Source organism: Echiichthys vipera (genome assembly GCF_963691815.1).
Source record: "Echiichthys vipera genome assembly, chromosome: 14".
In the NCBI taxonomy this organism is placed as follows: domain Eukaryota; kingdom Metazoa; phylum Chordata; class Actinopteri; order Perciformes; family Trachinidae; genus Echiichthys; species Echiichthys vipera.
The window spans coordinates 17,566,712-17,582,825 of record NC_139839.1 but is presented as its reverse complement, the minus strand read 5'-3'; the positions used below and the strand labels follow the sequence as shown (position 1 = coordinate 17,582,825).

Sequence of the window (16,114 nt, the reverse complement as noted above, 5' to 3'; positions counted from 1 at the left end):
CAGTAGAATTCAGACACCAAATGTATTTTTTACATTGGAAATTATATAGGCCCTAAAGAAGAATAATTAAAGAATTCAAACTTCCACTTAGCTGATGTCCCCAAAGGGTTTCATGATAGGCCCCTTTCACAGCCAGCTACACCTGCAAGCTTCAAGTGGACATAAAAGGCCATAAAAACAGACAAAAATGTCTTTCAGTCATATAACATCAAAGAGATGGGAGTGTTTTAGCACAGTCAATTAGCTTTCTCTCTGTTTTACTCTGTATCAGATCCACCACCAGAGGGTACTGCAGTCCCCTAAAAGGCCACATCTGGACCAGGATTTAACAGAGAACACAATAAGCTACGATGGGATACCTGCTCAGTAGAGTCGATGTGCAAATGAAATTCTGCATAACTGACACTTGTTTGAAATTTTCTTCTTTTATCCATATATAGCCTAAATGTCAAAGAAAAACTCCAGAGCATACTTGTATACAGGTGAACATAAAACAACAGACGATAGAAAAGTGCATCTGAAGTTAAATTCACGGGACAAACAGAGCAATACATTTGGTGAACACTGTCATCTAACTCGGTGACTCCTCACAGGGATGTGAAGTCTATCAGAGTTGAATGTGTTGGAATTGTGTTAGTGATGATGCTGATTCTTATGTGTGATAGGGATTGGAACTGATGAGATACTATTGATATCAACACTGGTATCAGTTCTGCATATCAGTGTACAGTATCCGGGTCTGAATAGGGAAGCCAATGCAGAAGTGCCTCAAGCCTGAATTCTATCTAATTTCCAGCAGGGGGCGACTCTACTGGATGCAAAAAGAAGACAGGTTGCATGGAAGTCAATGAGGAAAACTCACTTGATTTATTTGATTTTAAATCGCTGGTGTTTTAGTTCCTCTCCAGATTTAAACACCAAGGTAAGACAATTAGGTTTGTATTCATTGAATCAAACATTACAGCAGTGGTCATTTAAACCATTAAATGGTGATGACGCACCGGGCAAGAGGAAAGGGCAATGGGCACACACTGGGATCACTTTTCTAGTTTGTTCTGTCAGTGTCTTGTTGTTCAGAGTAATTCTATGGGTAAAATAGGGAGGACATCTCTCTCAGCTGATCACATATGGTGACATTGTGATCAGCTGTCACGGCTCCAGCTCTGATGCCAGTGCCCAAGAAGAATGACAGGTTTCCTATTAGTCCTATTCCTATTAAACCAACACTTTAAATAACACTCTAACTCTCGTTTCAAGGTTCAATCCCTGCTTTCCTACTGCTCTGAACCTGTGATACTGGAAAGACTGAGTGATGTCATTGTTAGAGGCGGTCAAATACATTCACCTGATCAATTAAGGGGGGTCACCAAAGAGTCAAATGTTTAAGCTTCTCTATCTGTCAGTCGCTCCTCCTACAGGTTTTGTTTTTTTCCAGTATTTGATTAATCAAGTTCGACAAATAGCTGCTCTGGAGAAAGTAATGAATTCTAAGAAAGATATACCTATGTGACTCAGCGATCTACCGGTCCACATGTCGAAGTGTCCTTGAGAAAGATACTGAACCCGAAATTGCTGCCAATGGTCAACCAGCACTTACGAAGCTTGCTGCCATTGGTGTGTGTTTGTGTGTAAATGGGGGAATGACAGGCTAAAATTGTAAAGTGCTTTGGATAAAAACGGCATATAACTGCAGTCCATTTACCAAATGATTAACATTTGCTGTTACAAACTATACTATTACTATGTCATTTTGGATGCATTGCCTACAAGACCGTGGTTATTGGTTTAGGCTACAGATTAAGGGCCAATAGGACTAAATAATAATAATCCCAGGTCAGAATTGCTGGTATGCTCCTGTTAGTATTGTGCAATGCTGCTGCCTTTGCAGTAGGCCAAGCTTGTTCTTTGCCTAACCGGCCGGCTGTGTGTCTGACCTTGCTTTGAAGTGATCTCTGTCAGTGCCGTTAGTCAAGTCACTAAGAGGCTTGCAGGCAGCAGATCAGTTTAGCCTCACCTGACTAATCTGATTACTTCGGCAAGGCTGCTATCAATGTGCAGGACAGGACGAAATAGGAACAAACGCATCGTCACACTTCCAATACGTAGTTGGCCATCCTTATACACATGAAGCTCAGCAGAGGTCACTGGGTTTGCTGTATCATTGAGCAGATTTTTATTTAAATCTTTGTCTTTTTTAAAAAAGATGTGGGAGTCCCCCCCCCCCCTTCCCCAAAGGCTTACATTCCAGCTGCACATGCAGGCAGGTCAAAAGAGCAAGAGCAGACTTTCAGTAGCTTACCACAAGGTATTTTCAGCTCTCAGCTCCAGCTCACATAGTTCATAATCATTGCTCCCCCTACTGTATATAAGATTCTCCCTTTGACCTTTGTTCTGTGACTGCTATCTTGTCCAGGTTTTAAAGCCCAACCTCGGGAAGTAAGAGAAGCTACAAAGATGTCAGCAGGCGTATGAAGAGCATGGTCATATTATTGACACCTTGATGTAATTGATCAGTATAACAAAATTACAAAATTATTATTTACCATGAACATCTTCAGGTATGTGTGTGTATGAAGAGTTTGGGCTATGATAAATTTCAGTTAGCATCTTTAGCTAGGGCACAGCAAAAAGCACGAGTAAGGGCCTCAGAAGGATCTGCAGCAGAAGGGTTATATGAGGCTACAGATGCAGGTGCACCAAGTCCCAGGATTGCATGCGATTCTGTCATTTAAGGTCGCCATGGATGTGCAATAATTATTCTAAGCCAGCTTTGTTCCCCTTTGCATTAGGAAGTGTATTAATGTGTTTACTCTTTGCTTTGAGGTCATTTATATCTGATCTGGTTGAAAATGAACCTATAATACATAAGACAAAAAATATGTCCAGTTGGCCACCATTTCTTCCAACTTCTGACTGTAAAAATAAGTCATTAAATCCATCAATCAAATCAGTCTTATGATTGTTTGTTTGTCAATGTTTCTTTTAGGTTATTTTAAATGTTCTAAGCTTCTTAGTTTGCACACAGTATAAATGATATAGTAAATATACTTGTGGTACTTTCTCTTCATCTTCTCTTCACCTCCAGCCCTTCCCCCACACACTCTCTTCCCACACTTGTGTGGATTAAAAGATAAAGGGCTGAGAAGTCAAAGCTTGCCAGTCCATCCCCACTCTTCCCTTTCTTTTACCTGTTACCTCTCAACAGCACTCTGTCCATCAGAGTTTTTTTTTTTTTTTTACTAATCCAGACACTGGTTTGGAGTTGAACCTCTCCTCACGCACCGTCCCTTGCTCTGTGGTTTGGGGTGGGTCCCAGTCCAAAACAGGGACAGCAAGAGCTAGAGCAAATTGCTGGAAAATGTTTTTTCATCTTCAGTATTGTCTCTAAGGAACCTGGATGCAAGAGGAGATTATTAGATTTTTATTTTTACTTTTCATGCTATTTGGATTACCTATTATTTTTTTCCCAATAAAAGGACAAAGAAAATTGTTTTTGCCGTATAGGTCTGTATTCTTACTCCACCGGGAGTTTGGATGGTGCTATTCAACGACAGGCTCCAACATCGACATGGCTCCTACAGTATGTAGAGAAACTGCAGATCATTGCTGTCTCTTACAATATCTGTTTCACTGAATAGTCCTGTCATTGATTTACCAAAAGTAAGGGTAATATAGTTTTTTGAATCTGTTTGCAGCAGAGCTGTAAAGATGACCCTTTCTGAACACAGAGGATTGTCCAGAATTTGTAAAACTGTAGTGCATTTTAAAATTCTCCATAGGTGAAATGTAAAAAGCATTTTGACAGATTGTCATAATTTGACCTATTTCCTATTTTCAGCAACACTTAAGAACAAGGCTAGCATATTTGCCAGTACTCCTCTTAACCTTAACTGATAGGCTAATGTCAGTATTAGCCACTTGCTGCCTGTTTGCTGCCTGGTTGCTGCATTTCAGCTTAAAGACAAAGAATCCAATCAGGCTCCTGGGAATTTTTTGTGCGATTAAAAAGTCATTTTTGAACTGAAACAAGAATGCGCTTCATTTAAGATGACACAAATATGAACTAGAGCTAGATAGATACATCAGCAAGGCCAAAATAAGTTTGAGATCATTTTGAAACTATTACAGACTATAACATAGTTTGTCCACTAGAGAGCACTGCCAAGTTTAATACAGTTAGCAGAGTTCATGCTGCGACTCGATGCTTCCATAATCATCTGGCATGAGCGCAGTGTGTAAGTGATGCGTATGAACCATCGAGACCCGCTCTAAAGGCGTAAAAATAAAGTCTATACATTAAGTAAATGTTTGAATATGGATAGCGTGACACAGTCTTTTCTAATTTATCCTGAAACACCAGTGTAAGCTCCGTCATACTATCTTGTTTTTTTAGCATTTCTAGCAGCTAGTACAAATTTCGATGCTAGTATAGATCTAGATCTCAAGACATTTGAAATAAGAAGGGAAAAGAGATACCAAAACCAAATAGAGACATTAAGGCCAGAATTAGCTCCACGTTAACTGGCACTTGATATTTTAAACTCGTTGGCTAATCAGCTCGAGAAGCGCATTCCATTAATTCTTCAAGGAGAAGTGGCACTGTAGCTGGGCACTATGTTCTGAGTCAAGCATATGCTGATAAGATTGAACATCACAATCAGTTATACTGAACAAGATGCATGTTGCCCGATGTTTGTTTATATTGGGCCTATATCCAGATAATTTCAAGATTAAGAAATATCAAAGAATGTTTGTAGACTTAAGAGTGTTAATGGCAAAGAGGGTAGTAGCCCTCTCATGGAAAAACACCAGATGTCCAAGTGTAAGCAGGTGGTTGTCTGAGCTATCTACAACTCTACCCTTGGAGAAAATTACGTATACAATAAAACATCAACAACATCAGTTTTACCAGATCTGGGACCCCTTCATCTGCTATGTAAAGAGAACAGATTTGTCACATGTGATGGAAGGGCCTGGGGACATGTAAACAGTGGCTTTTTGCAGAAATACGTTTGTTTTATTTTTTTTTCAATATGATAAACCAGAATGGACTAATTCACAGAATGAGGTCAGGGATCATGTCTTTACCCTGGAGACAGTCCAAGCCTCTAAGGTGTCCTTGCTTGTATCACAAAGAAGCAAAAATTGATCCCCCTGAACTGTCAAGCTACCAATGTTCTAAATCAACCTTTTTTTGTCTTCCAGAGACAGTGATGGCTTGGGGTTGTCTGGTCGCCTGTCCAGTTTTGGACTAGAGGCCTGCTGAGTGACAAGGGAGACGGTCTTATCGCGACACAATCAGTGTCACGCTAATCTCCATAAACGCTCCACTTTCATTCTGTGTCAAAAGCATCAGAAGAGCTGTGTGAGGAAAATGGCAAGTCACAGAGACCCCCGCTTTCTGCACAACCTGTCCTACCACCCACGATGGCAGCACAACTCAATAAAAGCAAAGAGAAAAGGACATGTGCCGACGATGGCTGGAAATTGTTGGAGTGGACATGGTCAGTTTAAATCATTAGCAGCTTCTTCATCAAAACCACAGTTGCCATCATCCCCTGTGCGACCCTCAAGGAGCTGGTGTAGGAACTCGCTTCTTCTGCACTTACTTATGCTCTCATTTCTTCCCTGTCAAGCCTGGGCTACCACTTTTAAGGTTGCCCTGGTTGGACCCTGGAAGTGTGACCTCTTATACTCCAAAGCCCTCCCTGATACGGCAGCCCGCCTCGCCACTGCCCGCATAAACAAGAACCCCTACCTGAACAAAGGCTACTGGTATGACTACACACTGATCAATGAGGACTGCAAGTCATCCCGTGCTATAGCTCGCTTTGCTGAGCTGGAAGGTTATGGTGCTGCCTTCCTGGGCCCAGCAAACCCAGGCTACTGCTCCTCAGCGGCTTTGTATGCAAAACAGTGGGATGTCGGGATTCTTTCCTGGGGTTGCCTCAAACCCAACATTGATAAAGGAGGGATATTTTCCACCTTTCTGCGGCCGCTGCCACTGTCCTCGCGTGTACTTTTTACTGTTCTGCGGTACTTTAGTTGGGCCCACGTAGCAATAATCTCAGAGGAGACAGATTTGTGGGAAGCCACAGGACTAGAGCTTGCCTCGTCACTGAGGGCCCTTGGCCTGCCTGTCAACCCTGTGGTCACTATGGAATCCAACAAGGATGGCCCTCAGAGAGCCCTGACAAAAGTGCGGGAAGCAGACCGGGTCAGAGGTGGGTTTTAGATGTAAAGATGACTGAAATAACACAAAAATCAATGACTGTATAGTAGCATTAAAAAAAAAACTCCACAATGTTTTATTCAACATGAATCATGCAAATTAATCTGTTTTCGGTCCATCCTCTCTCCACAGTGGTCATTATGTGCATGCCGTCTGTCCTGTTTGGTGGCGAAGCTCAGTACAAGCTTCTGACAACAGCCTTGTCCATGCGTATGATCGACCGCGGCTACGTGTTCATCCCATACGATGCTCTCCTCTACGCACTACCTTACAAGGATGCGTTCTACTATATGCTAGGCAATGACACCAAGCTGCAGAGAGCCTATGACGGGGTCCTCACCATCACTGTGGACTCTGGAGAACGCAATTTCTATGAGGCCTTCAGAGACGCTCAGGACAGCTATGAGATCCGCACTAGCACTCCACCAGAGCAGGTGAGACTCTACAGTATATTGTAATAATAGTAAATAATAATAGAATAAACTGTATATTATACAAACATTTGAATGCAATGAAAATCGTCACATCATTGTGTCTTCTGTTAGGTTTCTCCATTCTTTGGCACCATCTACAACATGATTTACTACACAGCCATGGCTGCTGAGCAGGCCCGCGCCAAAGGAGGCCAGTGGGTAACTGGTGAGATCCTGACTGAGAACAAGGGCGGTTTTGAATTTGAAGGCTTTAATCAGCACATAAAGGCCGGGAAGAATGGTGAAGGCATGCAAGCTCGCTATGTAGTACTGGACTACAATGGCTATGGCAACTCTCTCTACTCTACTCATACTCTGGAAGGTGCTAATATATATAACGGGATCGGGAGCATGAAATACCTTGGCCGTTCGATCCATTTTGCAGGCAGCACGCCGTACACAGACTCAAGCTGCTGGTTTAGCCCATACTTTGCGTGTACTGGAGGTGAGTGAACTATAGTAGTGTCATCGCAGAAAATAAATAGGCTGGTGCACTGCAGAGTAATTCATTGCATTCAAACTGTTCTTCTTCTTTTCCCAAAGGCATGGATACAGTCAGTCTCTTCTTTCTTTCCCTTTTGTTCCTGGTAATCGCCGCATGTGGATTTAACGTCTTTATGAATTTTAAGTATGTACGCAGAGTATCAAAGAATCATCTGTCATCCAGTGCCATCTTGTATGATCTTTCAAAATGATTGTGATTGACTTTCCTTTTTTCGTTTTGTCTAGGAGAAGTGGAAGGATTGGGATCAGCTTTGGAGGTGGTGGTGGTGGTGGTGGTGGAGCAACGAAGGTAGTCTTGAACCTAGACGACCTGGTCTTCATCAACACTCAACTTAGCAAACGGGTCAGTTCTGCTCTGAAGCTGCCATTAATGACTGTTGCTCCTCTCTGCTTTGCAAGCATGTGATGTACGGAAGTTGATTATCTGTAAAAAAAAACTTATCTACTCTACACCGTGTGTGTGAGCAGAAGCTCAACGATGAAAGCATGCTGAGAAGCCAGCTCGATATGAAGACGCCTCACCACTCAGTGTCCGGTCGCAGCTACATGGCCTCCACGCCAGAAAGTTCCAATGTTGCTGTGTTTGAGGTGAAGCAAGTCTGACACAGTCAACAAAATATTTTTCATTATTTTGGTGCCTTTGGTTGTTCTTGGTTTAACAAAGACTGAGTTGTTCTGTGTAATTCCTAGGGTGATTGGGTTTGGTTGAAGAGAAGCCCCGGTGGAGCTGTATCAGGTGCCAGCAGCAGCACTGAGTTAGTCTTTATCAAAGTAAGTGACTGTGTATATGATTATTAAAATGACTGACTTTCCATTGTTGCCCGAAAAAACACATAATAAAGACCGGTGTAGTCCCTGGCCCCAATAACATGTATCAAACTGAGTGATATTCCTCTTTTAGCATAAATTCACTTGATGTTTCCATCATCTTTCAATCAGCTCAGAGACATGAGGCACGAGAATCTTAATCTGTTCCTGGGACTTTTCTTCGACTCTGGGATTTTTGGCCTTGTAACTGAGCACTGCTCCAGAGGCAGCTTGGAGGATCTGCTCGGCAATGAAGAAGTGCGTCTTGACTGGATGTTCAAGTCATCCCTGATAATGGATCTGATTCGAGTAAGAGAGACAAACCAACCAACATGTTTTTTCATTTACTCTCTGGTCATGTATCATCATCGCTCACACGTTTTTCCTCATCAGGGAATGAAATACCTTCATAATCGTGACATCATCCATGGACGGCTCAAATCCCGTAACTGTGTGGTAGACGGGCGCTTTGTACTGAAGGTGACAGATTATGGGTTCAATGAAATTTTGATCGCACAAAACATTGAGACTGAAGGGGAAAAGCCAGAGGGTAAGTTCATGCACATCCTGATTTAGTGACTTCTGCTCGTACATATCGATATTTTATTTTTATTTTTTTAAGTTTATTTTACACTGTGCATCTTTTTTTCAATAAAGATCTGCTTTGGACGGCTCCTGAGCTGCTGAGAAGCTCCAGTCTGAGAAGGAGGGGCACTTTCACCGGCGATGTCTACAGCTTCTCTATCATCGGGCAGGAGATCATCTCTCGCTGTGCCCCTTTCGCCATGCTGGATATGCCTACCAAGGGTGAGGAATATGGGATTAGTAACTCCAGAGCATGGTGACATGAAAAGAAACAGCGAAGTATTGAAGTGAAATATTTGGGCAAATCTGCACAGGTGTGAAAAGCCCTTCATGTTCTTAATGTTTCCCACTTGTGGGGATACTAACATGCTATTTATTGTTGCTTTCCACTCACTACATACAAAGTCCTTATCAAGCTGAAGAGAAAATAACATACATTAGAACTGCTGCTTAAAATACTCTCTGATGTCACATTTTATAAAATTGGGTGCACAAAATCACATTAGAGACAACTGCGTTGAGTTTTCATCACTGTTGTTGTGCATTTCTGTGTGAACCTAACATCTGTGTGTTCTTGTTTGTGTGCGTGCTGACAGAGATTATCAGCAAGGTCAAAGAGCCTCCTCCTTTGTGTCGGCCTGTCCTGTCAGTGGACGAGGCCCCGTTGGATGTGATACAGATTATAAAACAGGCCTGGAGTGAAGAGCCAGAGAAACGACAGACCTTTGAGCAGCTCTTCAAACAGGTACAAACACTGAAAATGCGTGATCCGCATCTACTCCTCTGTACATGTTGTCCTGTAGGAGAGTAGCAAGCTGGAGGTGAGAACTTTATTCCCTGCTTTTTCATGTGACAGTTTAAGAACATCACCAAAGGAAAGAAGACCAACATCATCGACTCTATGCTGCGCATGTTGGAACAGTACTCCTCCAACTTGGAGGATCTGATTAGAGAGCGGACAGAGGAGCTGGAGGTGGAGAGGCAGAAGACTGACAAACTGGTGGCTCAGATGTTGCCCAAGTGAGTGTCCAGCCAACTTTGACAAACACAGGACAGACAGGAAACTGTCTAAAGTGCTCTAAGCCATGGCCTCTGGAGGTCTGTAGAGCATCAGCACAATAACAACAGAACTTTATGCATACATATTTGTCCTTTTACATCCAAATGGAGGTCAAAGATCAGACAGCCTCCCTTAAACTGAGAGTGCTCAGTATAGCAGGGTGGCTACTTATTTTTCGTAGCTGTAGCAGCATATGTCAGTGAACTGCTGTCTGAGTCCGGCCACACAAACCAACACATACCTGTCAGCCAAGCCACCTTGTTTGCCGATGGCAGTCAATGAGGCGAATGTTGTCAGATACCAATACCAAAATTGGTGCATCCCTAAAGCAAACAACACCATTGGAACGATGAACGATGTCCTAGGTTTTATTCCATAGCTGAAATTTTTCTGTTGGAGGAAATTAGTTAATGTTTATGTTGTCTAAAGGCCTCTAAAGAGTAAACACGTACGATACTGCATGATGTGTCTTGGTATGTGCAACTGGTGTTTCGTTTTATGATTTGTAGTACGACTGACAACCAAAATGTTTCTGCCTCAGAGCTGGATGTTTTTATCAGTATTGTCTTCATCTAAAAGTCAAAACAAGATCACCTTAACATACTCAACTGTGTTCTTCATAGCATTGGATTTAGTTTAATCATATCTTATTGAGTTGTTATTATTTTGGATGCAGGTAAAACCACTGATCTGCCAAGAGTGGTGGCTTTCTTGTATTTTACCATTACCTGCATAATGAGAGGAGAGAGTAACACCACCCTACCATTGTCATTGTGCCTGTTTGCAAAGATCAATGACAAGAGTTTGGTAGGAAATCCTCAAATCATTAGAACGGGGCCGCAGTTAAAAGTCTGTAAAAGTCTGTTTGTGCTTTAAATAAAAAAGATTACTTTGAGCAGTCTCAAGCTCCTGTGAGAAGCTGGTTTCTGCTTCAGCACTTCAGCACTGCCCTCCACTCTTCGTCCTTCAGGTCTGTGGCCCAGGCGTTGAAGACAGGCAAGCCCGTCAAACCCGAGCATTTCAGCCAGATCACGCTGTACTTCAGTGACATCGTGGGCTTCACCACCATCTCAGCTCTCAGCGACCCCATTGAGGTGGTCGACTTACTCAACGACCTCTACTCACTCTTTGATGCCATCATTGGTCTGCATGATGTCTACAAGGTACAGAGTGTACAGTAACTATGATGGACACCTCTAATTTTTGTATTGGTGGTATCTTTAAAGATTTTTAGTATTTTAAATAAACTGACAGACACTCAGAACACATCTTTTGTAGGCTATATAAATCAGGTTTGGTAGAAATATATATCCCATTTTTATTTTGTTCATTTTATAATCAAACAAGTTTTTGTTTCTGTTTCTTTGAACAAAACCTTGCATTCCTGTCAAACTTTACCCCAATAATTAGATGTGAGATTCTTCATATTGTTGTTGCTAAACATTTCTCCTGTCGCCCCTGAACCTTATTTATTCTAAAGGTATTTCAGGAAAATATTTCTCACCTCATTTAACACATAACTATATTTTTATTAAGAGAATTCTCTTATTTTGTGACTTTCTAGTCTTGAACTAGTAAGAGTAAAATAACATATTGTGTGTGTGCTAAACCTTTTTTTTAAATTATTATATTTAGGTGGAAACTATTGGAGATGCCTACATGGTAGCCTCAGGAGTCCCCAATAGGAACGGCAACCGTCATGCAGCTGAGATGGCCAACATGTCTCTTGACATCCTCCACTGCATTGGGACCTTCAAAATGAGGCACATGCCCGACCTGAAGGTTAGGATCCGGGTTGGCCTGCACTCTGGTGAGAAATCTGTCTTTTCTTTGCTGTGATGCCCTTATCATCATAATATACTGTCATCATGTTGCATATGGAAAGTTCTACCATGAGATATAGGAACCCAAGCTGCTAAGGCAAGGAGGTATTTTTACCTCCCTTATCCTCGTCTGGAACTTATATCTGGAACAGTGAAACACTATCCACTTAGAGCGCTGTTATCCGATTAACACACTGTATACTTTGGATTTCAAGTCTATTCCATGAATTTCTTTATGCACAAAGAAGTGGTAGCGTGCAACTCTTAATGTCTTGTTCTGGGGAAAAGAGAAGAGATTATGAGTCTTCCAGAAAGAGTAGGAACCTTTTTTTTTATTGAAAATGGAGTCTTAAAAGTTAAAGTCACATACCACAATGTCAAAATTTGACTAACAAAATGTATGTGTAAACAAAATTTAAGATATTGCTTGTCAAGGAGAAGCATCATAGTTAACCCTGTGTGTGTGTGTGTGTGTGTGTGTGTGTGTGTGTGTGTGTGTGTGTGTGTGTGTGTGTGTGTGTGTGTGTGTGTGTGTGTGTGTGTGTGTGTGTGTGTGTGTGTGTCTGTGTGTGTGCGTGTTCTTGCTTGCTGCGTTTTCAGGCCCAGTGGTAGCAGGAGTAGTGGGTCTTACGATGCCTCGGTACTGTCTGTTTGGAGACACTGTCAACACAGCATCTCGAATGGAGTCCACATCGTTGCGTGAGTGTCTCTTAAATCATCATATAGACCAGGACGATCTCCTCTTTATTTGTTAATCATTTTTTGAAATTGCCATAGCAGTTGAGAGAACAGGTGTAGTGTGTGTGAGGCTAAATAGGGCTTTAAGTGAGCAGTCCTTACTAATCCTTTAAGACTATCAGCAGAATTAGAGGCCAATTTGAAGTTTCAGTGCAAACGTCAACGTTAATGAACAAGTTTGCCTCAGCGACCCCCTGCACGCTGTATAAATTAAGTATCAACTGATAAGTCCACTTAACTTGGTAGCCAAGTGATTACAGGTCATGCAAACTAAAGCAACCAACCATCTTTAATGTAACTAATTACTCATAGTCGTCCTACTCAAAAAACTGTCCTCTAAAATGTCTGACACACCATAGAGACCTGTATCTGAGCAAATTTTGTCATTAGAGAGGTGTTTTCAAATTCCTCTCCTGAAGGAGGACATGCCTGTGCACTCCCCTGCAATCAGAGATTCAAACGTACTCCATGCAAGCTTTAGATGGTACGTCACTAATCCATAAACCAATCACTGTTAATATGTGAAGCACTATTCGACGGGGGAACAACTTGGATACAACACCGGCTAAGAAAGCTGAAACCTCAAGCTCAGCGTGGACTGTCAGTACAGAGAGAAAACACTGCCATCATAGCTGTCAGCCACAGACAATATCAAGCTAACAAGCTAACAAGCAACAGAAACTAATAAAAGACGTTAACTTCACTTACCATTCTGATACGTCTGATACTCCCCAATCTGAGCGCACGATATATTCCTCATCTGAGTCGGGGTCTGACTGACACCAGGTTCAGGAGAAAACTATAACTTGCAGTTACAGTTGGCTGGTGTTAGCTCCACGGGCAGGCAGCTTCATCCATCACCTGCAGGGCTCCAGCAGAGGCCTTTGGGTCCTGGCCCTTTTGGATCAGCTGTAAAATGCAATGTCTCCAAACTGAAAACAAAGGTGTTTTTTGTGACACCATAAAATTGACTTTAGAGATATTGTATGTGGATCTGTCAGGACAACGATGCTACAAACATATGATGATGAAACTACCCAACAGTATATCAAGGAGTTACAATTAGCTCAACCTTAATCGACACAGCAACCACAGTAATAACATCAACAACTATAAACTTAAACACCCAAGGCATTAATGCAGCCGTAGTATTGTTTCAAGAACAACATAATAGTAACACTGACAGGGACCATTTTACTGCACATTGAGTACTTTGACTTACTTTAACTACATTTTGCTGATACTTAAATACCGTAACTGCAGTTATGTTTTTAATGCAGGACTTTTATTTGTATTGGAGTATTCTCACAGCGTTGACTTTTACTTAAGTAAAGGATCTTAATACTTTTTCTAAAATAACAACTATGCATTTATGCTTGACTGTACTGTATTTTGCTATTAGGAGCAAATCATGAATGCAGTGATTCACAATAATTTAATTTAAAACAATAGAAATTGTGATTTGATCAAAATAATATATCCACATATTAACATTTACTCGAAGGTGACACCTGAACCCAATGTAGTGTGAAAACAAATTAGCAAGTGAGCAGTTTAAACAGGTAGCTGACTTTCAATGAATGAATGGCAGAAATAAATAGCTAATAATTAACTGTTCAAATAATGAGCTAGAAGTACACTAATTGATAAACAGTTGACTTAGTTAAAAGTACTGCATAAATGGTTGAAACAGTTATATTAAAGTCATGTTAATAGATTATATGTTGAAACAGTTATCTTAAAGTCATGTTAATAGATTAAATGTTGAAATAGTTATATTAAAGTCATGTTAATAGATTAAATGTTGAAATAGTTATATTAAAGTCATGTTAATAGATTATATGTTGAAACAGTTATATTAAAGTCATGTTAATAGATTATATGTTGAAACAGTTATCTTAAAGTCATGTTAATAGATTAAATGTTGAAATAGTTATATTAAAGTCATGTTAATAGATTATATGTTGAAACAGTTATCTTAAAGTCATGTTAATAGATTATTGGTTGAAACAGTTATCTTAAAGTCATGTTAATAGATTATATGTTGAAACAGTTATATTAAAGTCATGTTAATAGATTAAATGTTGAAATAGTTATATTAAAGTCATGTTAATAGATTATATGTTGAAACAGTTATCTTAAAGTCATGTTAATAGATTATATGTTGAAACAGTTATATTAAAGTCATGTTAATAGATTAAATGTTGAAATAGGTATCTTAAAGTCATGTTAATAGATTATATGTTGAAACAGTTATATTAAAGTCATGTTAATAGATTATTGGTTGAAACAGTTATCTTAAAGTCATGTTAATAGATTAAATGTTGAAACAGTTATCTTAAAGTCAGGTTAATAGATTATATGTTGAAACAGTTATCTTAAAGTCATGTTAATAGATTAAATGTTGAAACAGTTATCTTAAAGTCATGTTAATAGATTAAATGTTGAAACAGTTATATTAAAGTCATGTTAATACATTATATGTTGAAACAGTTATATTAAAGTCATGTTAATAGATTATATGTTGAAACAGTTATATTAAAGTCATGTTAATAGATTATTGGTTGAAACAGTTATATTAAAGTCATGTTAATAGATTATTGGTTGAAATAGGTATCTTAAAGTCATGTTAATAGATTAATGGTTGAAATAGGTATCTTAAAGTCATGTTAATAGATTATTGGTTGAAACAGTTATATTAAAGTCATGTTAATAGATTATTGGTTGAAATAGGTATCTTAAAGTCATGTTAATAGATTATATGTTGAAATAGGTATCTTAAAGTCATGTTAATAGATTAATGGTTGAAACAGTTATATTAAAGTCATGTTAAAATGATTAATAGTTGACAAAGTTATATTAAAGTCATGTTAAAATGATTAATAGTTGAAATAATCATCTTAAAGTCAAGTAAATAGATTAAATATTGAAATAGAAAGAAATAGATGTATCATTGAAACACTTAGCTTCACTCCAAGAAGTAGTAGGACTGCTGACCAGACCAACCTGGATACTGACAGTTCAAGTGTATGGAAAAAAAGAAAAACATACACTTTTATATTTTGAATATTGTTTATATCTGGCACATATTGTAGATTGAGAATCGATGAAAGGTTACATGAGTTCATCTGACAGGACTGCGGGTACGTCAGACAAAAAATACTGTAATAAATGCCTACTCTGCTGCCACCATGTGGCTTAATACCAAAATGTCAGCCTGACTTTTGATCAGACACAATCATTTTAAGCATTAGATAGTCCCAAAGCCAATACAGATTTCATATGTCTAACTGATATTAAAGCAATGAGCAAATTATGTTAATTTTTCTATGTCTTCTATCATAGCTTACAGAATCCATGTCAACCAAAGCACAGTTGCTGTCCTGAAAAGCTTGGATCTTGGATACATAATTGCAGACAGAGGCCTGACAGAGTTAAAGGTAAAATGAATAATACACACAGAATATATGCAATGTACTCACTGTGACACTGGCATCATAACAATAGCTAATGAATGCTAATGTTGATTTATTTTTAGGGAAAAGGGGTGGAAAACACATATTGGTTGGTCGGAAAGGAAGACTTCACCAAGCATCTGCCTATTCCTCCGGACCTCCCAGGGTAAGAGAATGTGTTGGTTACTCCTCCAGTCATGCATATCTGGGATTTGCCTGATCTAATATTTGCACTACATTGATACTGTAGCGCCGCTTAATGTAATCAAATGACAGTAGGGGATGGTATGTGGTCTTCTGTTCTGTATCCCAGTCACAGTAAACATAAAAATCTGTATTTCCTTTTACACAGGGGAGGCAATCATGATATCGCTTTAGAGGAGATACCTCCTGACAGAAGACAAACATTCCTGGATCGACAGAACAAGAAGAGCTAG

The 16,114-nt window shown here is 39.8% G+C and overlaps 1 protein-coding gene across 1 annotated transcript; it reads left to right on the top strand.

The window, feature by feature from the left end:
* Positions 1-5,374: 5,374 nt before the first annotated feature.
* On the top strand, positions 5,375-16,114 carry gucy2d (guanylate cyclase 2D, retinal; the record flags this gene model as incomplete). The annotated part of the gene is made up of 18 exons (XM_083927298.1): positions 5,375-6,224; positions 6,365-6,666; positions 6,778-7,150; positions 7,249-7,333; positions 7,435-7,552; positions 7,678-7,797; positions 7,900-7,980; positions 8,149-8,325; positions 8,410-8,566; positions 8,674-8,823; positions 9,198-9,346; positions 9,458-9,621; positions 10,632-10,824; positions 11,297-11,471; positions 12,085-12,183; positions 15,568-15,662; positions 15,761-15,843; positions 16,030-16,114. 18 exons carry the CDS (start codon positions 5,375-5,377, stop codon positions 16,112-16,114), a joined length of 3,456 nt encoding a protein of 1,151 aa, XP_083783424.1.